Raw genomic sequence first — 24,038 nt, forward strand, 5'->3', positions numbered from 1 at the left:
TAATAATAGTACTTGTCACTTTACTGGAAGGAATTGTTTTATATACATTGTTGAGCACATTGTGAGCATTGCACACAAGCACCAGCACTTTAACACGCAAATAAATACAGAGCAGCGCCACGTCCACTAAAAGCTTTCAAAACTATTCACACGGACCCTACCTAGGTAAGGTCAGAGTGGAGGCAGCAGCTCTTACCGGAGTACATATACAACTATCTGCGTGGAACATCTATAAACGTATCCATAGATAAATTCTACTTGCATACATTAATGTTAAAACCCCTTTACTTTACAGATGGGTGAAATATCAGTACCTGGTGGCAGTGTCCAAAGTGTTAAAGAAGTCCACCGAGAGTTTGACTGGGCTTCTCCTATGGGTCACAGGAGTGCAATTCGTTTTGCACTCCTGTGATCTGTTTTCAGCATAGAGCGGACTGAAGTCCAGTCTCTGCTGACGTCACTGGAATTAGTCCTGTCATCACAACAATAAAGTCAGGATCGGCCAGGTGCCTGGACTGATGGCCATCAAAGTGAAGCGCTGAGGGCCTGAGATGGCCACTCCACCCCTTCCACAGCTCAGCTCTACAGTAAGCGCGGGGGGCAGAGCAGAGAGCAGCTGACTGACAGTCAGCCGCTCTCTGTTCGGGAGCTGTGAGAACCAAGCCATCGGCGGTGTTCGATCACTCGGTTCTCAGTGCAGAGACACCTAGGGACCAATGCAGCATTGGTTCCATGCTGCATCTACCTAGGTAATCATAATGGGGGAACCCACCCCCCCATACTTCTCTTTTAAGTGTATCCGATGGTCAGGAGCACCTGTTCTTCGTGTAGGAAGACCCACATGGCCTGATCCTCGCTCAGTCATCTCAGGCAATGCACATTAAGGCCAGAATTAAGCTGTATATGGCCTTATATATTGCTGCTCAGTTTCTTTCACTAACCATTTTTTTGTGACATCATTGCTAAGTGACTGCACTATTGTGATGTCAGCGTAGAGAAATGGCACTCTATTTAAAGTTTAGCATAGATTGATGGCACTCTATTTCAAGTTTAGCATAGATTGATGGCACTCTATTTCAAGTTCAATGTAGAGTGATGATACTCTATTTCAAGTTTGATGGTAGAGAGAGAGAGCAAAAAAAGAGAAGATGGTAGGTGCAAAAAGTGCCTATACCTTCAATAGGATATAAATTCCTAAAATAATATAAACGAGTCCATAAGGTCCAGGAGTGGAAGCTGACTCTATGGCCCACAGGAAATAAGAACAAAGGAAAAGTGCCTCTAAAGCCCCGTACACACGAGCGGACTTTTCAACATCCAAAGTCTGACGGAATGATTCCGGCAGACTATTCGATCGTGTGTGGGCTGCAACGGACTTTTGATTCACAAAAGTCTGACAGACTTTAGAAATGGAACATGCTTCTTTTTTTTCCGCCAGAACTCTGCCGGACCCAGTTCCTACCGAAAAATTTGCTCCTGTGTATGCTATTCCGACGGACTAAAACCGACGCTAGGGCAGCTATTGGCTACTGGCTATGAACTTCCTTATTCGAGTCCAGTCGTACGTCATCACATTCGAATCCGTCGGAGTTTGGTGTGATTGTGTGTGGCCAAGTCCGCTCATTCGGAAAGTCCGTCAGTATTCTGCCAGAACTCCTTCGAAAGTCTGTCGGACTTAATCCCTCGAAAAGTCCGCTCGTGTGTACGCGGCATTAGTGTAGTAAGACCAATAATTTATTACATCCAATGTAGGGCCACTCACATAGTTAAAAAAAACAGGCTCATTGGTATGTCAGGGACGCAAAAAAGGACGTTTTTGCCAAGCGATGGAAGCCGGGTCTCACGCCAGTCATTCACTGGAGATGGAGAGGAAGTCGGCCGGGGTCTCCCTGGATGTCTGTGAAGTGGAATGTGGCATCGACGGGACGACGTGAAAGACCAGAATGCTTGGTTTTCAGTGACATCATCCGCCTGCCCTGCATTCCACACTGCACTTCACAGACATCCAGGTAGACAATGGGCGACTTTCTATCTCCGGTGAATGATTGGCGTGAGGCCTGGCTTCCATCTCTTGGCGAACTTCCATCTTGCCATAGAGCCTGTTTATTAGCTATGAAAATGTTAGTGGCCCTACATTGGGTGTGATAAATTATTGGTCTTATTACACTTAGAGGCGTTTTTTTTTAATTCGTATTTAGAGTGATGGTACCCTATTGGGACTTCATGGTGGAGTGGCTTCACACGATTGGGACCTCTTAGTAATAGTGACAGCACTCTATTGGAACTTCATGGAAACGTGACTGCACTGGATGGATTCTATTGAGCCTTAAAAGTAGAGTGATTATGCTCTATTTTGATGTTTTGATAAAGAAACTGTAGGCTATTGGGATCTCACAGTAGAGTGAATGTACTCTCATGGAACCTTATAGTAGAGTGGCTGCACTCTATTGGGATCTCATGGCAGAGTGACAGCACTCTAATGGAGCTTCATAGTAGAGTGGCTGCACTGTATTGGGACCTCACCTTATGCCCTGTACACACGAGCGGATTTTCCATCTGAAAAATCTTGGATGCTTTTTCAGACGGAATTCCGCTCAAGCTTGGCTTGCATAAACACGGTCATACAAAAGTTCTCTGAACTTTCGACCATCAAGAACGTGGTGACGTACAACACTACGACGAGCCGGGAAAATTAAGTTCAATGTTTCCGAGCATGCATCGAATGGTTTCCAAGCATCCATAGGAATTTTGCACATTGGAATTTGTACAGACTAGCGGAATTTCCGATCTGAACTTTTTCCTACTGAAAAATTGAGAACATGCTCTCAATCTTTTGCTGCCCGAAATTCCGCCAGCAAAAGTCCGCTGGAGCATACACACGGTCGCATTTTCCGACCAAAAGCTCTGATCGGACTTTTGCTGGGGGAATTTCTGATCATGTGTACGGGTCATTAGAGTGATTGCACTCCTTTGGGACCTCATGGTAAAGTGACTGCACGCTATTGAGACTTTATGGTAGAGAGACTACACTCTAGTGGGACCTCATGGTTGAGTGGATGCACTCTAGTGGGTCCTCATGCTAAAGTACAGTGCCTTGAAAAAGTATTCATACCCCTTGAAATTTTCCACATTTTGTCATGTTACAACCAAAAATGTAAATGTATTTTATTGGAATTTTATGTGATAGACCAACTCAAAGTGGCACATAATTGGGAAGTAAAAGGAAAATGATAACGTGCATTTGTAATCAGCCCCCTTGAGTCAATACTTTGTAGAACCCCCTTTCACTGCAATTACAGCTGCAAGTCTTTTTGGGGATGTCTCTACCAGTTTTGCACATCTAGAGTGAAACTTTTTCCCATTCTTCTTTGCAAAATAGCTCAAGCTCTGTCAGGTTGGATCAAGAGAGTCTGTAAATAACAATTTTCAAGTCTTGTCACACATCGTGTACACATGATAGGAAAATCTGACAACAGACCATTGTCCGCCAGAAATTTACTAGCCTGACATCCAATTGTCTGATGGAGCGTACTAATGGTCGGATTTTAGGCAAACAGCCTGTCATCACACAATTCCCTGCCGAAAATCCGTTCGTGTGTACGAGGTTTCCGCCACACATTTACTTTTAGGCCAAAAAGTTCAATTTTGGTCTCATCTGACCAGAGCACCTTCTTTTACATGTTTGCTGTGTCCCCCACGTGGCTTCCCGCAAACTGCAAACTGGACTTCTTATGACTTTCTTTCACCAATGTCTTTCTTCTTGTCACTCTTCCATAAAGGGCAGATTTGTGGAGAGACGACTAATAGTTGTCCTGTGGACAGATTCTCCCCCCTGAGCTGTGGATCTCTGCAGCTCCTCCAGAGTCACCATGGACCTCTTGGCTCTTCTCTGATGAATGCTCTCCTTGCCCGGCCCGGTCAGTTTATGTGGATGGCCGTATCTTGGTAGGTTTGCGGTTGTGCCATACTCTTTCCATTTTCGGATTATGGATTGAACAGAGCTCAGTGAGATGTTCAAAGCTTGGGATATTTTTTTATAACCTAATCCCTGCTTTAAACTTTTACACTGACCTGTCTGGTGTGTTCCTTGGCCTTCATTATGCTGGTTGTTCACTAAGGTTCTCTAACAAACCTCTGAGGGCTTCACAGAACAGCTGTATTTATACTGACATTACATTACACACAGGGGGACTCTATTTACTAATTAGGTGACTTCTGAAGGCAATTGGTTCTACTAGATTTTAGTTAGGGGTATCAGAGTAAAGGGGGCTGAATACAAATGCACGCCACACTTTTCACATATTTATTTGTAAAAAAAAGTTTGAAAACCATTTATCATTTTCCTTCCACTTCCCAATTATGTGCCACTTTGTGTTGGTCTATCGCATGAAATTCCAATAAAATACATTTATGTTTTTGGTTGTAACATGACAAAATATGGAAAATTTCAAGGGTTATGAATACTTTTTCAAGGCAATGTAATTACACTCCATAGATAAATTAGATGCTATTGGGACCTTGGAAGTAAGGTGACTGTACTGTATTGGGACCTCATAGTAGACTGGCTGCACTGTACAATAAAAGCAAAACAATGTTTTATATTCTTTTATTTTCTTTTCTGCTGCTCAAACAGGAGACCAGGTCATATAAGAAATGCCCACCCAAGTCAAATTTTTCCAGAACATGCACTTTAACCACTTGCTTACTGGGCACTTAAACCCCCCTCAGTCCCAGACCAATTTTCAGCTTTCAGCGCTGATGCACTTTGAATGACAATTGCACGGTCATACAACACTGTACCCAAATGAAATTTTTATCATTTTTTTTCCCACAAATAGAGCTTTCTTTTGGTGGTATTTAGTTACAGCTCGGAGTTTTATTTTTTGCTGAACAAACCAAAAAAGATGCAAAAAAAAAAAAAATCATGTTTAATAGTTTGTTATAAAATTTTGCAAACGGGTCATTTTTCTCCTTTATTGAAGTGCGCTGATGAGGCGGCACTGATAGGCTGCACTGGTGGGCACTGATAGGCTGCACTGGTGGGCACTGATGGGCTGCATTGGTGGGCACTGATGGGCTGCATTGGTGGGCACTGATAGGCTGCACTGGTGGGCACTGATAGGCATAGTTAAGGCGGCACTAATAGGCACAGATAAGGCGGCACCGATGGGCACAGATAAGGCGGCACTGATGGGCAAAGATGGGCACAGATAAGATGGCACGGATGGGTGGCACAGATGGGTGGCACGGATGGGCACTGATAGGTACCACTGATAGATGGGACTGATGGGCACTGATAGGTGGCACTGATAGGTGGCTCTGATAGGTGGCACTGCTGGGCACTGATGGGCGGCACTGCTGGGCACTGGTAGATGACACTGATGGGCACGGATATGTGGCCCTGGGGTGCAGCACATTTGTTAAGGCAGATTGTGGGCACTGCTGGGTGGCACTGTGGGCACTGCTGGGTGGCACTGCTGGGTGGCACTGTGGGCACTGCTGGGAGGCACTGTGGGCACTGCTGGGTGGCACTGTGGGCACTGCTGGGTGGCACTGACGGGGGGCACTTACTTTTTATTAATGTGGCACTGGCAGGGGGCAGGTGGGCACTGGCAGGGGGCAGGTGGGCACTAGCAGGGCTGGCCGTGATCGGGACTGATGTCCCGATCACGGCCGCCGGTGATCGGCTTTTTTTTTTCTCCTCGCGCTGACAGCGCGAGGAGGAATAATAGCCGATTACCGGCTCCGTTATATCACATGATCAGCTGTCATTGGCTGACAGCTGATCACATGATAAGGGGTCGGGATCGACCCCTTGCACGGATCGGTGATCAGGCGAGTCTCGTAGACTCGCCGATCACAGAGCGCGCCCGTCAGGGGGCGCGCAGGCCGCTCGTGCACGGGACTACATCAATAGACGTGGTCCCGGAAAAGGAGATCCGCGCTGTAGCCGTCATTCGGCTATAGCGCGGGTCTCAAGTGGTTAAAGAGGAAGTAAACCCTGATGAGTTTACTTCCTCTTTCATTCCCTGCAAAGGTAAAGCATAATGGATTACTATGCATCGCATAGTAGCCCATTATGTGTCACTTACCTGACACAGGAGCCAGCGATGTCACCGCTGTCCCCTGTAGTCCGGCGCATCCATCTTTTTCGGTGGGGTCTCGCAGCTCCGCCGCTGTCATTCGGGGGAGGCGCGATGATGTCACTCCCGCGCATGCGCACGGGAGCCGACACGCGCGGCAGCTCCGTTGTTGGAAATGCCGCACTCAGTGCGCCTGCGCGCCGCTGTCTACGGCGCATGCGCCGTAGACAGCGGTGCCTGTCTTCGGGCAAATATCTCCTAAACCGTATAGGTTTAGGAGATATTTCTTGGACCTACAGGTAAGCCTTAATCTAGGCTTACCTGTAGGTCAAAGTGGTTTGTAAGGGTTTACAACCACTTTAAGGGCCTATGTTGATTTGTATGGGAATGGAAAATCTATCTTATTTGAACTAAAGTCCATTGGCACAGACCATAAGGCATGCAAAATTGGCCTTTGCTAAAAAACAAACCCATGTAATATTGAATGAGAGGCCTTTTTTTGCATGTCTGTAGTGCTAGTTAGCAATCCTTATATGTTGCTGCAATGAAAACCGTGCTACCTTTTTACTACTGAAAAGAGAAAGTTTAACATTTGATTGACTGCTGTGTTATCTTATCAGAACCGGTGCATGAAGTTGATCCTACTGATTTAGATACACTATATTGTCAAAAGTATTGGGACACCTGTCTTTACATGAACTTTAATGGCATCCCAGTATTAGTCCGTAGGGTTGGCCCACCCTTTGCAGCTATAACAGCTTCAGCTCTTATGGGAAGGCATTTGTGAGGTCAGACACTGTTGTTGGATGAGAAGGCCTGGCTTGCAATCTGCGTTCTAATTCATCCCAAAGGTGTTCTATTGGGTTGAAGTCAGAACTCTGTGCAGGCCAGTCAGGTTCCTCGACCCCAGACTCGCTCATCCATGTCTTTATGGACCTTGCTTTGTGCACTGGTCCAAATCATTTTGTGGAGGGGGAATCTGATGTGGGGTTGTTTCCCAGGGGTTGGGCTTGGCCCTTTAGTTCCAGTGAATGAAACTCTTAAGGCGTCAGCATACCAAGACATTTTGGACAATTTTATGCTTCCCAACTTTGTGGCAACAGTTTGGGGATGGCTCCTTCCTGTTCCAATATGACTGCACACCAGTGCACAAAGCAAGGTCCTCAACCTGAAAGAACACCTTTGGGATGAATTGGAGTGTAGACTGCGAGCCAGGCCTTCTCATCCAATATCAGTGCCTGACCTCACAAATGCTCTTCTGGAAGAATGGTCAAACATTCCCATAGACACATCTCCTAAACCTTGTGGACGACCTTCCCAGAAGAGTTCAAGCTATTATAGCTGCAAAGGGTGGGCCAACTCCATATTGAACCCTCCGGACTAAGACTGGTGTAGCACTAACACCCGAAGGAGCTGCTGAATTTTTCTGGGCTTACCGATTACCTCCACCAGCTCGTACCCGTTGTCCTTGTCTAGGGGTTCCCAGGGTTGATAACCCAGTAACTGTAGAGAGCGACACTTGAATTCCTTGTTAGGATTTTTATTTTGCATAAAACAGTTGAACAAACTCATTCTCTAAGTTGTGAATAGAGGGTATCAGGGTAGAGTTTAGCTCAGGTGCTTGGAACTGCCGACTTCAACAAAAGTCTCTCTCTCTGTACACAATCCAGAGAACAGCCGCTCGCAACTGGACTCTTTAGCTGTTGGATAAATCCTTAAGTTTGGGTTTAGCAGCCAACAGGCTTTTCAAAGTCTCTCAAGCAAACTTGGTTGGAAACTTAGTTACAACTGGAAGGGTAGAAGTAGGAACTTTTCTTACTGTACCAGAATCTTTCAACCGGTCCGGCGATACTGTAAGAATTGTGGATTCAATGTCCATGGCAGCTCAGCTTCCAAACTCTAAGGCCGCGTACACACGGGCGGATTGTCTGTCCAACTTAGTCCGCTGAACCGTGTTTCAGCGGACAATCCGCTCGTGTGTGGGCTTCAGCGGACTTTTTCAGCGGACAATCTGACGAACAAAGTCTTACGGAATTTCCGTAAGACAGTCCGTTCAAACTTGGTTTTGACCGTCCAAACTTGGTTTCAGCGGACAGTCCACTCGTGTGTAGGCAAGTTGGACGGACTAAGTATGGCGCATGCTCAGAAAGGATTTACACAGCCGAAGGTTGCATTGCAGTGTATTGGACGTCGTTTTTCTAGTCCCGTCGTACGTGATGTACACGTCATCACGCAAGCTTTCAGCGGACTGTCTGTTCATCGTGTGTGGTCAAGTCCGTTCATGCAAATTTTGAACGGACTGTCTGTCGGATTGTCTGACGAACTTAGTTGGGCAGACAATCCGCCCGTGTGTACGCGGCCTTACCGAGCAGCCAGCCTTGTGCTTGGCCCTCTTACTGAAGAGTCCTCCCCTGGTTGCATGTAGAGTTGCTGGGCCTCTCCAAAATCCGAGACGGCACTGGAACACCTCAGAATCCTTCCTCCAGTTACTGCGCCTCGAACTAGCCAGTTCTGAGGCTCGGGAACAGATGGATCCGCACCCCAGGCCAAGAGGTTCTCTGGGGGCTGGTCAGGAGGAGTCAGTAACAACTTCTGGACTGGAACCCAGAACCACATGACTTCGGCACCTTAAAGCGGGATTCCACCCTAAAGTGGAACTTCCGCTGATTGGAACCCTCCCCCCCCTCCGGTGTCACAATTGGCACCTTTCAGGGGGGAGGGGGGTGGAGATACCTGTCAAAGACAGGTATTTACACCCACTTCCGGGCATAGACTCCCGTGGGAGTCTACGCCATTTCCTGTCCTGCTGCGCTGTCTGCTGGGACACACACGGGTCTCAGAGACAGCGCGGACAATTCCTATTGCGCTGCGCGAATCGCGCATGCACAGTAGGGAACCGGGAAGTGAAGCCGATTCGCTTCACTTCCTGATTCCCTCACCTAGAATGGTGGCGGCAGCAGCCGAGAGCCGAGCGATCGATCGGCCTCGGCTGCTGGGATCGATGGACCCCGGGACAGGTGAGTGTCCATTTATTAAAAGTCAGCAGCTGTAGTATTTATAGCTGCTGGCTTTTAATATTTTTTTTATAGGTGGAATCCCTCCTTAAGTACCCCTTCCCAGATTACGCAGTGAGACAAACGCGCCCACTGATTGGCTCAGAGATAGAGATTGGTACCCAATGCGTCCAACCAGACTGCGTTCTATAGCTTCAACAACCCCATCTATGACCAGGCAGAACTTCCACACAGCACAGCCAAACTGATGCCAAAGTACAATTTAGCACAATTAACCCAAAAACTTTTTACACTTTTGAGCAAAAACTAAATTTGAACACATAGCGCGTACTCATTAGGAGTACCGGCGCTACACTGGGATGCCATTAAAGTTCATGTGTGTGTGTGTAAAGGCAGGCGTCCCAATACTTTTGGTAATATAGTGTACAACGTCTTAGTGAGCCACTGAGACAGCAGCTCCCCGTCCCTCCACAGCTCAGCACTCCAATGAGTGTGGAGGAGCAGAGAAGGAGCGATGCTGACTGACAGTCAGCATCGCCCTGCTCGGGGGGGAGTGAGAACCGAGCCGTCTGCGATGTCCGGTGGCTCGGTTCTCAGTGCAGGGATGGCGGGGGGACAGCTGCATAGCTCCCAACTGTCCCTGATTTTGAGGGACTGTCCCTGATTTGGAGCAATGTCTCTCTGTCCCTCATTCCTCCTCATGTGTCCCTCATTTTGGTCTGATCCATATAGTTGTATATAAAATGCACTTTTTATCTTTCAAAAAGTGTTTCCCGGCGCTAAACCTTTCATCTGATTTCTAAATTGCTGCATTTGTACATTTTAAAGGCCAATATATGGGAATAGTAGTGGTAAAAGAAAGCCCTTGTGTATTTAATTAACTTTTTTTTTTAATTAATTCTCCTTTAAGGGGGTGTGGCAGGGGGCGTGTCCTATTGCCTACATACCTTTGTTAGTAAGTGTCCCTCATTCCCATCTCAAAATTTTGGGAGGTATGCAGCTGCAAAACCCATACTTCTCTTTTAAAGGCAGCCTTAAATTGGACATCCAGACACTTTTTTATTTTTAATTTTATTTTTAATTTTATTTTTTTATTTTTTTTACTTTCAAATGGCGCGGGGAAAGTTAAAACTTTTCTGTCCTGAGCCCATTGGACATGGTGAGTGATGAGAATTCAAATTTTTTTTTTCAGCTTTCACCAGAACAGCAGTAGAAGGGAATTCTTCCAATGGGGACACTTGTTCTGGTGTCTGCTGTCAAAGCTGGGGTTTTCCTTCAATTAGGCCGGGTTCACACTATAGCGATGCGGGAACGCCGCGAATCCGCGGCGTTTACCCGCATCGCACACCTCCCGCCGGCAGTTCACACTGCCCTATGCGGACGGTTGGGAGTGTCAATGTTATGTTAATGACACCCCCAGATCCGTCGGCATATCGCAGTGCGATCTGCCGACTCGCACAGGAATCGGATCGCATGGTGTGAACCCCCATGCGATCCGATTCTGTTGCGGACCCAAAAAAGGGTCCCGTGCGAGTTTGCTGCGGGAGCGATGCGAATTCAGCCATACTATCTGTATGGCTGAACTCGCATCGCTACGGAGATCGGATGTGATTTGCTGTGCGAATCACATCCGGATCTCCCCCCGCAGCAGTGTGAACCCAGCCTTAAGAGAAATTTCCTCTTACTTCCTGTTTTTTGGGACAGGAAGTGATAGAAAATATCACCAGTCAAAATGCAGACAGCATTCAAAGCAGCTTTCTTACTTTACCACTCTTCTTATCTTAAACTAGAAAACGGTTTGGGCTGGAGTTCTCTATTGGGTCTAAATTAGCCACATTGGGCTTTAGCCTAGAACAGCCTAGCCAAAGGGGCATTCTATATTAAATTGGTGGCTGACTCTTGTTTTTCCTCCTCTCTCGTAGTGCCCACCTGCCCACGTATGCACCTGAAGCTGGAGAACGGGCAGGTGGATGTCAGCGCGATGGGCCGAGTACCAATGGAAGGCACAAGCATCCGGTTCCGATGTGACCCAGGCTTCCTGCTGGTGGGCTCCAGTCACAGCATGTGTACCAAAGCCGGGAAATGGGACCACCCTAAACCTACCTGCCAAGGTGAGATGAGAAGGTAAAACTGATGGTATAATGGGGGGACCATGCTGGATGTTCTAAGGGACCCACAGACATACTCCTGGGACTCTGCCCAAAATTTGGTTTCTGTAGGACAGACATCATGTTTCTTTCTGTTCAAACTGTCTGAACCAGGCAAATCTCAGTGTGTATGGGGTGCATGCCATGTGGCAGAGGTTTAAAGGCAACAGGCAACGCTGCATCTTTTCACCTTGTTCTATTGCTAGGCACAGGCTACCCCAAGATGGCGCCTGGAGCCCACAGCAGAGGACATATTGGTTCAATGCTGGGCTTCTTCTAACACCTGTGGTTGGTGGTGCTCATTTAACCATATTGTTTACTATTGGAAAGGTAACAAGGAAGGGACTGTGCCATCACCGGATTACCGTATTGCTTCCCGCACTGCCAAACCGACAGAGCAAAAGCAAAGCAGTATTCTTTGGCCAATGTGCCTGGCAGCTTAAGCAAGTGCTCGGGGGTATGGGGGAGGTGATCACGTTATGGCCTGGGTGGTTCACCTCTCTCAAAATATAAGAGTTTATTTAGCCAACATACCAAAGTTTGAAAAAATATACCAGTATATATGTTGTAGTTCCTCACAGTGCAGGGGTCAGGAGTAAGTACCACACAGAATACAAGGGTTAGGAGTAAGTAACACAAAGTGTAGGGGTCAGGAAAAAGTAAAGAAGGGTGCAGGGTTCAGAATTAAGAAAGAGTACAAAGGTTAGGAGTAAGTAACACAGAGTGTAAGAGTCAGGAGTTAGTAACACAGAATGTAAGGGTCAGGTGTAAGTAACACAGTTTTCAGGGCTCAGGAGTAAGTAACACACAAAGTGCAGGTAGGAGTAAATAACACAGGGGGTCAGGACTAAGGAGGTCAGGTAAGTAACGCGCAATGTGCAGGGGTCAGGAGTAGGTAACACAATGTGCAGGGGTCAGGAGTAGGTAACACGCAATGTGCAGGGGTCAGGAGTAGGTGACACTCAATGTGCAGGGGTCAGGAGTAGGTAACACGCAATGTGCAGGGGTCAGGAGTAGGTGACACTCAATGTGCAGGGGTCAGGAGTAGGTAACACGCAATGTGCAGGGGTCAGGAGTAAGTAACATACAATGTGCAGGGTTCAGGAGTAGGTAACACGCAATGTACAGGGGTCAGGAGTAAGTAACATACAATGTGCAGGGTTCAGGAGTAGGTAACACACAATGTACAGGGGTCAGGAGTAAGTAATGCACAAAGTGCAGGTAGGAGTAAATAACACAGGGGGTTCAGGACTAAGGGGGTCAGGATTAAGCAATGCATTGTGTAGGGTTCAGGAGTAAGTAACACACAATGTATAGGGGTCAGGAGTAAGTAACCCACAATGTGCAGGGGTCGGGAGTAAGCAACACAAGAGTACAGGGGTTAGTACTATGTAACACAGTGTAGGGGTCAGGAGTTAGTATTACTAAGTGCAGGGATCGGTATTGTCTAACAGAATGCAGAGGTCACCAGTAACTAACCTCATTTGTCACCCCACCTTCTGGACATCCACTAGTTGTCACCCAAACATTCAGAACACCCAACCATGCTTTAGGCAGGGTAGTCTCATCAGCCCCCCCCCCACCAAATGAGGTGATGACCACTCCCTCGGAATCTGTCAGGCTTTGGGGGGGAAAGCAGAAGGCCAGGTTGGACTGGGTGCTTTTTTAGATGTAGAAAGGGGTGGTGACATGGAATTCCAGCATTGTTGCCCTATACCGGGGCACCCTTATGAGTGGAGTGAACTCAGAGGTGGTTGAAAACTTTCACACAACATTTGCTCGGAAGGGTTTGGACCCTTTCCCCCTTGTATCTATGCCCTGGGTGCTCATTGGGTTTCTGAATGGAGTCCAGAATAAGATACTCAAAGAGGGGTTGGAAGGTTTTAGACTTGCATGTGTAATGAGATGAAAGAATACGTCAAACAAGCTCAATAGCTCTGGTGAGGGGACTCTCACACAGTAAGACTTCCCTTGATAGGCACCCAGTAGCTCAAGCTGGAAAAATATGGGAAGAAGCACAAGACCATCTGAGTTTTATCCTGTGTTGAGCCCTGATGAAGGAGGAGTGGTGTTGCTCTCGAAACGCGTTGGCTGTTTTTATAGGACTTTTTTTTTTTAGCCAACTATTAAAATGATCTTGGGCTCTTTCATTTGGATTTGGTCTGGCGCTCCTTTTTGTAGTTCTACAGTGATGGAGGAGGGCACAACCCAGACAATAGGTTAAAATAAATGTGTCGCTGTTCTTGTCATGGGAAGTTTTGAATCCAACAGTTTGCCCATTTTTTCACAAAGATGTGTAGGCAGGTGGGGCAGATCATAGCTGCCACTACACATGAAAGAGTGGGGCTTCTGCTCTGTTAAAATGGCATTTGGGAGGTGATGCAGCGATCCGGTGATTTGCTGGGTCACTTCTTTGTTTAGTTTGTTGGTAGCAAACTAAGTGGTCATCTGGTGCTACAGGGAGCCTGGTGGATGACATTCCGAAAAAAAAAGATTAAGAGTGCGAATTAAGAAAATCCTGCAATATGGCCACTAGATGGCGATGAGTATAATAAAATAAATAAGTATGCTCCACAGCTCCGTCTAGTGGCCATAATGCGGTATTTTCCCCATTCACAGTCTTTTTTTTTTCAATAAATTACATTTTGTTTTTGCCTTATTCACACACAGCAAATTTATATTCAGTTTTGATAGCTGAACAGCTGTGCAATAAATGCCCCCCCCATAAAGTTGAATGAGAAAGATTTATTCCCCACCTCCCCACCACTAGCAGACATAATATCTGTCCAGGAGCTACCAACAAGAGCAGCTAGTGCGGGGCTTTCTTATTAGCCTAAATTCATATTTGCAAACCTGAATTAAATAAAGGAGCAGTAGAGCATGTTCACTCGGTTGGTTGAAGTTAGCCCAACTTCACCTCCTTCACCAAGGTAAGTGAAATTTCACTGGGCAAAGAAAAAATTCACTTAGCTTAGTGAATGAAGTGATGTCAAACTGACGTTAATCCCTTCCCACCTAGCCCTGATGTCTCTTTACTGGGGTCTGTACACCTGGAGGGGGCAGGAAGGATTGGCGATCATGTGATTAGCTGTCAAAGTGGTCACATGATTGGAATCCGGTCCCGGACCAAGAGCTGTCTTCAATCCGGGATGAGCCCCCAAGTGTAGCGGTACCCCTGTAGGAACCTGCAGTATGAAAGGTCCCTTAGGTTTTTACCCAGAATCGGTCTCTGTGCTGGGAACGTGCGTCTGAGCACAGCAACAATGGCTGCCCAGTAACACATGTGGGCGATAAAGTCCACCCATTTGTTGACACACATGTGTTACGAGGGTGGCAACATACTTGCCAACCGACCACAGTATATATATATGTTATTAATTTTTGACGTTTAATCCCGGGGTTATGGCAGCAGCTAACAGCATAACTCTTGTATCATTTCTATTTTCTGTGGGCAATTCAGCGACTGATAAAAGTGATCTCGACAGCACATTCGGATCACTTTTGGAGGCGGCAGGAGAGGTGAACACCCCCCATCGCTTCCCGGTCATTTTCACGTTTATTGGAGCCATCGGTAAATGGCTAAGCAGGCAGTTGAGTGAGGGCAACATGGCCCCCACTCAGCTCTATGCCCTTGGAGGACCGGAGTGACCTTTAACCTCACTTCTAGTTCTCAGGCATAAAGAATTTTTTTTCAACATTTTTATAGTTTTTTTTTTTTTTTTGCTTCTAAGGGTAAATGAGTGAGCTGGGGTCTTTTTGACCACCAGATCTCTCAATAAAGAGGACCTGTCTTACTTATTTCTATTATAATTGATGTTTACATTCCTTGTAATAGGAATAAAGTGATAAAAAAAATACAAATAAAGGGGCGGTGAAAAAAAAAGTGTAAAAATAAATAAATGTTAAAAAAAAAAAAAAAAGTAAAGCATCCCATCCCTCCATGCTTACACACAGAACCGAACGCATATGTAAACGGCGTTCAAACCACACATGTGAGGTATCGCTGCAATCATTAGAGTGAGAGCAATAATTCTAGCACTGGACCTCCTCTTCTGTAACTCTAAACAGGTAACCTGTAAACATTTTTAAAGCGTCGCTTTAAGTACCATAGTTTTTCGCCATTCCACAAACGTGCACAATTTTAAAGGGTGACATGTTAGGTATCTATTTACTTGGCGTAACATCATCTTTCACATTATACAATAAAAAACTTGGGGAGTTATTGTGTTTTTTTTGTTTGTTTTTGAAATTCATTAACCTCCCTGGCGGTATGATTAGTTCTGGTTTTAGGTGCTGAAAGCGGTACAATTATTTTGCATGGAAATTTGGCGTTTTATATTGTAGGCCTGCAATTCTTAGGAATAACTCTCTTAAATCTGTTCAAACCAGAGTCTAGCAGACATCCCGGGTATGATAAAATGTATAATATAATAAATAATGATAATAAATAATAATAAAAATTATTCAACAATGTAATCAAATCCAAAAACACTGAAATTTGCTCATTTGCAGAATTGTCGCTGTCATTAGATTTAGTGTTTGATGACGGATCTCCCCACAAATCGCTATCGATCAATTCTGCAAGAGAATATAATTTATTATCGCTGTTTTCTAGTTGGTCTAAAATCACTTTTGACATAAAGGGACAGTTTTTAGTTGCTATGGAAAATCTCTAAATTCCAGGCAGAAAAAACAGTATTTATAATATAAAAGTCCATGCAGGGCACCAGACAGACCACTAGGGACAAAGGGGGTGTGTAATTTTTTCATACAGTACTGTAATCTGTAAGATTACAGTACTGTGTGTGTTTTGTGTGTTTTTTACTTTTTTGAATTTGGCGCCGATCTCCGCTCCCGTGTGCCGTAACGTCGCAGGGAACGGAGCTCGGCGGCACTCGGGCACTGTGTGAATCGAGCGGAGGACGGCTCACACACACAGCGCGGAGGACATCGCTGGATCCAGGGGACAAGGTAAGTAACCTCTCCCTGTGTCCTCCCTGCATCCAGCGATGCGATCCCGAGTCTGGCTCTGGGTTACCGCTTATGGTACTGAAATCCCAGCCCGAGCCAGACTCGGGATCACCGCCAGGGAGGTTACGTACCATAGTTTGTCGCCTTTCCACAAACGTGCACAATTTTAAAGAATGACATGTTAGGTATCTATTTACTTGGCGTAACATCATCTTTCACATTATACAATAAAAAACTTGGAGTTATTGTGTTTTTTTTTGTTTTTTTTTAATTAATTAAAGTGTATTTTTTCCAAAAAAGTTGCGTTTGAAAGACCGCTGTGACATAAAATTTTGCAACGATCACCATTTTATTCTCTAGGGTCTCTGCTAAAAAAATAATAAATATATATATATATATATATATATATATATATATATATATATATATATATATACACATGCATGCCCCACTTTTTATGTACACAATGGGGTTTTCTTACTAAATCTGGAAAGTGAAAAATCAGGATCACTTCTGCATAGAAACCAATGAGCCTCTAACCCCAGCTTGTTCAATTAAGCTTTGGTAATAAAACCTGGAAGCTCATTGGTTTCTATGCAGAAGTGAACCTGATTTTTAACTTTCCAGATTTAGTAAATAAACCCCATTGTGTATTTTAAAGTGGAGTATGCCTGTGTATATATAATATAATGTTTTGGGGTAGTTAAACTTGTAAACACAAGGTTCCAGAAAAGGCCTGGTCAGCAAGTGGTTAAATATCAAATCACGTGCAAGAAATATATAAATATATATATATATATATATATATATATATATATATATACATTTTCTTGGGTATTTTTTGCAAAGTTCATTTTCCCTTTGTTTCTCCTTATTCGCTAAAATATATGAAAATTATGTATAGACCCAGACTGGTGTAGTCTGCTGCCCTCTAGTGGTGGAACCTGTCCCCTGCATCCCCTCTTGGTCGGATGCTGAGCCAGCCAGTGGAGTTTGGACAATGAAGGTAATTGCAGAAAATTGCTGATGAAAAATATAAGATCTCCTGGATATACGCCGATGATACATCTATCACGGTGCTTGTAAATATGTAAGATCAAAGAGAGTACCTGCAATGCAACGGGATTCTTCTCATCAAAAACCATTTTGATTACTTCTATTTTTTTTTAGTAAAATATTTCCAGTGCTATGTATTATAAGTGTCAGAAGCACAGGGAGGTGAACTGTGTAGGCGAGTTCTGGAAGAGGACTGCAATTATCTAATTGCAAAAAATTCTACAGCACTCCGATGATCCTAATACCAGCTTATGGAAACCTTATGGCCGTGTTCACACTCACAATACTGACGCTTAACACAAATGTGTCTATAGTGTGAATGCGAGTTGTTTGTTGAGTTTGATAAAGGCAAGCCTTTTTTTCTCAGAGAATGAGTGCAGGAACTCCCCCATTCTGAGTCACCCCTTGTCTCCGCCCCCTACCCACCTCTGAGCACCGTCCCCTGGTTCCACCCCCTACCCACCTCTGAGCACTGTCCCCTGGTTCCACCCACTACCCACCTCTGAGCACCATCCCTTGGTTTCACCCCCCTACCCACCTCTGAAAACCGTCCCCTGGTTCCACCCTCTAACCATTTCTGAGCACCGTCCCTTGGTTCCACCTTCTACCCACCACACCATCCCTTGGTTCCACCCCCTACCCACCTCTGAGCAGCGTCCCCTGGTTCCACCCCCTACCCACCTCTGAGCACCGTCCCCTGGTTCCACCCCCTACCCATTTCTGAGCACCGTCCCTTGGTTCCACCCTCTACCCACCGCACCATGCCTTGGTTTCACCCTCTACCCACTGCACCGTCCCTTGGTTCCATCCGCTACCCACCTCTGAGCACCGTCCCTTGGTTCCACCCGCTACCCACCTCTGAGCACCGTCCCTTGGTTCCACCCGCTACCCACCTCTGAGCACCGTCCCTTGGTTCCACCCGCTACCCACCTCTGAGCACCGTCCCTTGGTTCCACCCCCTACCCATTTCTGAGCACCGTCCCTTGGTTCCACCTTCTACCCACCGCACCGTCCCTTGGTTCCACCCGCTACCCACCTCTGAGCACCATCCCTTGGTTCCACCCCCTACCCACCTCTGAGCACCTTTCCTTGGTTCCACCTGCTACCCACCTCCCAGTACCGCCCCTTTTAGAGACTACAGAACCAAGTATAATTTTGTGGTGCTAAATAATGTGTATGTAATTTGTTAATAATAACAAGAAAAGCAGTCAAATAGATCCCCTGCATCCAGCAACAATAGACCCCTCCCCAGCAACAACAGATCCCCCACACAACAATAGACTCACCCAGCAACAATGGACTCTACCCCCCAACAATAGATAGCAACAATAGATCCCCATGCAACAACAATAGATACTACCCCAACAACAAGTCCCTACACAACTATAGACCCCATCCCAGTAACAACGAACTACTCACAACAAAATACCCTCCCAGCAGCTGCAACAGATCTCCCAGCAGCCAGCATCAATCGATCCTCCAGCTAGATAGTTAATTTCGTTTATTTCATTTAGTTCAATTCGGTTGATTCGTTCAATTTGTATTCGGAATTAGTATTCAGAATTTTTCGAATTTTCTTTGAATTTACATAGTAGGTGAGGTTGAAAAAAGACACAAGTCCATCAAGTCCAACCTATGTGTGTGATTATATGTCAGTATTACATTGTATATCCCTGTACATTGCGGTTGTTCAGGTGCTTATCTAATAGTTTCTTGAAACTATCGATGTCCCTCGCTGAGACCACCGCCTGTGGAAGGGAATTCCACATCCTTGCCGCTCTTACAGTAAAGAACCCTCTACATAGTTTAAGGTAAATCCTTTTCTTCTCATTTTAATGAGTGGCTATGTGTCTTATCAAACTCCCTTACGCAAAAAAGTTTTATCCCTATTGTGGGGTCACCAGTACGGTATTTGTATATTGAAATCATATCCCCTCTCAAGTGTCTCTTCTCCAGAGATAATAAGTTCAGTTCTCGCAACCTTTCCTCATAACTAATATCCTCCAGAGCCTTTATTAGCTTTGTTGCCCTTCTTTGTACTCGCTCCATTTCCAGTACATCCTTCCTGAGGACTGGTGCCCAGAACTGGACAGTATACTCCAGGTGCGGCCGGACCAGAGTCTTGTAGTGCGGGAGAATTATTGTTTTATCTCTGGATTTGATCCCCTTTTTAATGCCAATATTCTGTTTGCTTTGTTAGCAGCAGCTTAACATTGCATGCCATTGCTGAGCCTATCATCTACTAGGACCCCCAGGTCATTTTCCATCCTAGATTCACCCAGAGGTTCTCCCCCCAGTGTATAGATTGCATTCATATTTTTGCCACCCAAATGCATTATTTTACATTTTTCTACATTGAACCTCATTTGCCATGTAGTTGCCCACCCTATTAATTTGTTCAGATCTTTTTGCAAGGTTTCCACATCCTGCAGAGAAGTTTTTGCCCTGCTTAGCTTAGTATTTTCCACAAATACAGAGACTGAACTGTTTACCCCATCCCCATCCTCCAGGTCGTTTAGGAATAAATTAATTAGGATTGGTCCCAGCACAGAACCCTGGGGGACTCCACTACCCACCCCTGACCATTCCCAGAGTACTCCCCGTTTATCACCACCCTCTGAACTCGCTCTTGTAGCCAGTTTTCAATTCATGTATTCACCTTATGGTCCATGCCAACAGAACTTATTTACAGTGGTGTGAAAAAGTGTTTGCCCCCTTCCTCATTTCCTGTTCCTTTGCATGTTTGTCACACTTAAGTGTTTCGGAACATCAAACCAATTTAAACAATAGTCAAGGACAACACAAGTAAACACAAAATGCAATTTGTAAATGAAGGTGTTTATTATTAAAGGTGAAAAAAAATCCAAACCATCATGGCCCTGTGTGAAAAAGTGATTGCCCCCTAAACCTAATAACTGGTTGGGCCACCCTTAGCAGCAACAACTGCAACCAAGCGTTTGCGATAACGTGCAATGAGGCTTTTACAGCGTCCTGGAGGAATTTTGGCCCACTCATCTTTGCAGAATTGTCCTAATTCAGTTATATTAGAGGGTTTTCGAGCATGAACGACCTTTTTAAGGTCATACCACAACATCTCAATAGGATTCAGGTCAGGACTTTGGCTAGGCCACTCCAAAGTCTTCATTTTGTTTTTCTTCAGCCATTCGGTGGTGGACTTGCTGGTGTGTTTAGGATCATTGTCCTGCTGCAGAACCCAAGTTCGTTTCAGCTTGAGTACACGAACAGATGGTCGGACATTCTCCTTCAGGATCTCTTGGTAGACAGCAGAATTCATAGTTCCTTTTATCACGGCAAGTCTTCCAGGTCCTGAAGCAGCAAAACAGCCCCAGACCATCACACTACCCCCACCATATTTTACTGTTGGTATAATGTTCTTTTTATGAAATGCAGTGTTCCTTCTACGCCAGATATACTTGGACACACACCTTCCAAAGAGTTCCACTTTTGTCTCATCGGTCCACAGAATGTTGTCCCAAAAGTCTTGGGGATCATCAAGATGTGTTGTGGAGAAATTGAGACGAGCTTTGATGTTCTTTTTGCTCAGCAGTGGTTTTCTCCTTGGAACTCTGCCATGCAGGCCATTTTTGCCCAGTCTTTTCCTGATGGTGGAGGCATGAACGCTGACCTTAACTGAGGCAAGTGAGGCCTGCAGTTCCTTGGACGTTGTTGTGGGGTCTTTTGTGACCTCTTGGATGAGTCGTCGCTGCGCTCTTGGGGTAATTTTGGGCGGCCGGCCACTCCTGGGAAGGTTCACCACTGTTCCATGTCTTCGCCATTTGTGGATAATGGCTCTCACTGTGGTTCGCTGGATTCCCAAAGCTTTGGAAATGGCTTTATAACCCTTTCCAGACTGATAGATCTCAATTACTTTCTTTCTCAATTGTTCCTGAATTTCTTTGGGTCTCGGCATGATGTGTAGCTTTTAAGGATCTTCTGGTGGACCTTACTGTGTCAAGCAGCTCCTATTTAAGTGATGCCTTGATTGTGAACAGGTGTGGCAATAATCAGGCCTGGGTGTGGCTAGAGAAATTGAACTCAGGTGTGGACAACCACAGTTATAGTATGTTTTAACAAGGGGGGCAATCACTTTTTCACACAGGGCCATGATGGTTTGGATTTTTTTTCACCTTTAATAATAAACACCTTCATTTAGGGCCGGTTCACACTGCGAGGCGAGGCGAGGCGACACGGCTCGCCTCGCCTCGCTCCCGCAAGTCGCCCCCATTCAGTACTATGGAACCGTTCTGAGAGGAGCGACTCGAGTCGCTCCGACTCAGAAAAAAGGTTCCTGTACTACTTCGGGGCGACTTCGGGGGCGACTTGCATTGACTTCTATGCAGAAGTCCTCTGCAAGTCGCCGCTGAGCTCCCCGCAAGTCGCGGCGAGGTAAGTCGGAGACGCCTCGCCGCGGCTCGCTGTGTGAACCGGCCCTTACAAATTGCATTTTGTGTTTACTTGTGTTGTCCTTGACTATTGTTTAAATTGGTTTGATGTTCCGAAACACTTAAGTGTGACAAACATGCAAAGGAACAGGAAATGAGGAAGGGGGCAAACACTTTTTCACACCACTGTATACAATAAACGTTTATGGGGAACTGTGTCAAATGCTTTTGCAAAATCCAGATACACCATGTCTACGGACCTTCCCTTATCTAGATGGCAACTCACCACCTTACAGAAGATTAATAGATTGGTATGGCAATAATGATTCTTCACGAATCCATGCTGATTACTGCTAATGATCCCATTCTCATTACTAAAATCTTGTATATAGTCCCTTATCATCCCCTCCAATAATTTACATACTATTGATGTTAGGCTAACTGGTCTGTAATTCCCAGGGATGTATTTTGGGACCTTTTTAAATATTGGGGCTACATTGGCTTTGCTCCAATCAGCTGGTACCATTCCAGTCAGTAGACTGTCAGTAAAAATTAGGAACAATGGTCTGGCAATTACTTAACTGGGTTCCCTAAGTACCCTCGGGTGCAAGCCATCTATCTGGTCCTGGTTATTTATTAATGTTAAGTTTCCCAAGTCTAATTTTAATTATTTCCTCTATTAACCATGGAGGTGCTTCCTGTGATGTGTCATGAGGAGAAACACTGCAGTTTTGGTTACTGAAGCCCCCCAATTCCCTTGTGAAGACTGAGGAGAAGAATGAATTCAATACCTTTGCTATCTCCCCATCTTTTGTAACCAGATGTCCTTCCTCATTCTTTATGGGGCCAATATGGTCTGTCCTCCTTTTTTACTGTTTACATACTTAAAGAATTTCTTTGGATTTTTTTTACTCTCCTCCGTTATGTGTCGTTCATGTTCTATCTTAGCCGTCCTTATTGCACCCTTGCATTTCTTGTTGCATTCTTTATAAAGTCTGGATGCTGATGATGATCCCTCAACCTTGTATTTTTTGAAGGCCTTTTCTTTTGCCTTTATATGCATTTTTACATTGGAGTTAAGCCACCCAGGACTTTTGTTTGCTCTTTTAAATGTATTACCCAATGAGATGCATTGGCTAATGCCCTTATTTAATATGCTCTTAAAGCAAACCCATCTCTCCTCCCTGTTCTTTGTTCCTAAGATTTTATCCCAATTTATGCCTTCTAGTAAGATTTGTAGTTTAGGGAATTTGGCTCTTTTGAAATTTAGTGTCTTTGTATTCCCCTTATGTTTCCTATTTGTGTGATTTATACTGAAGCCAATTGACCTGTGATCGCTGTTACATAAATTGCCCCGTATTTCCACATCCGTGATCAGGTCAGTAATGTTGGTAATCAGTAGATCCAGTAATGCTTTATTTCTAGTTGGTGAATCTGACCCGTAAAATTGTCCTGCAAGACATTTAGGAACTGGCGAGCCTTAGATGAACGTGCGGTTCCCCCCCGCCCAGTCTATGTCTGGAAAATTAAAATCCCCCACTATGATAATCCTTGCTGCTAATCCAAATTGTGATAGGAGATCTGTCTCCCCTTCCTCCCTCAGGTTAGGGGGCCTATAGCATACTCCCAGTATTATTTTCCCCTTAGCTTCATCCCTTTGGAGCGCTACCCATAAGGATTACACCTCCTCCCTAGCTCACTTAGTGATGTCATCTCTCACATTCACTTGTACATTATTCTTGATATCCTCCTTGTACCACAGTATTTCTAGTTCACCCATCTTGTCTGCCAGGCTCCTGGCTTTGGTGAACATGCCACATAGTTTAGACCGGTTGCATAATATCCTCTTATTGGGTGTTCTGAGATTGCAGCGAGGAATGGCTACTATGCTCACTCTGAGTTTATGTCCTTTGGTCAACCTACCACTAATGCCCCCCATACTACCCTCTTGAATATGTCCCACGTTGACTATCTCTACCTCTGGGCCCTCCCCCCCCCCCCCCATTGCCTAGTTTAAAAACCCCTCTAACTTTTTGGCCATCTTCATTCCCAGCTGATCTGCACCCTCTTCATTTAGGTGCAGTCCGTCCCTTCTATAGTACTGGTGATCGACTGAGAAGTCCTCCCAGTCCTCCAGGATCCCAAACCCCTCCTTACTACACCAGCTCCTCAGCCCCTTGCTTACTTTCCTAATCTCCCTCTGCCTTTCTGGTGTGGCTCGATGTACTGGTAGTATTCCTGAGAATACTACCTTGGAGGTCCTTTCCCTCAATTTAGCTCCCAAGTCCCTAAAATCGTTCTTTAGGACACTCCATCTGCCTCTGACTTTGTCATTGGTGCCAACGTGGATCATGAGGGCTGGGT

The 24,038-nt window shown here is 45.4% G+C and overlaps 1 protein-coding gene across 2 annotated transcripts in view; it reads left to right on the forward strand.

The window, feature by feature from the left end:
- Positions 1–24,038, forward strand: part of GABBR1 (gamma-aminobutyric acid type B receptor subunit 1) — a 345,365-nt gene that overhangs the window by 69,114 nt on the left and 252,213 nt on the right. For both annotated transcript variants that reach the window (XM_077484771.1, XM_077484772.1), the window contains one exon: positions 11,020–11,208. In XM_077484771.1, coding sequence (XP_077340897.1) covers positions 11,020–11,208 — 189 coding nt within the window. The remainder of the gene's footprint in view (positions 1–11,019; positions 11,209–24,038) is intronic.

The sequence above is a fragment of the Lithobates pipiens genome, unplaced genomic scaffold (assembly GCF_037356315.1).
Source record: "Lithobates pipiens isolate NorthernLeopardFrog02 unplaced genomic scaffold, aLitPip1_a1.2 Scaffold_1, whole genome shotgun sequence".
NCBI classification, from domain to species: Eukaryota; Metazoa; Chordata; class Amphibia; order Anura; family Ranidae; genus Lithobates; species Lithobates pipiens.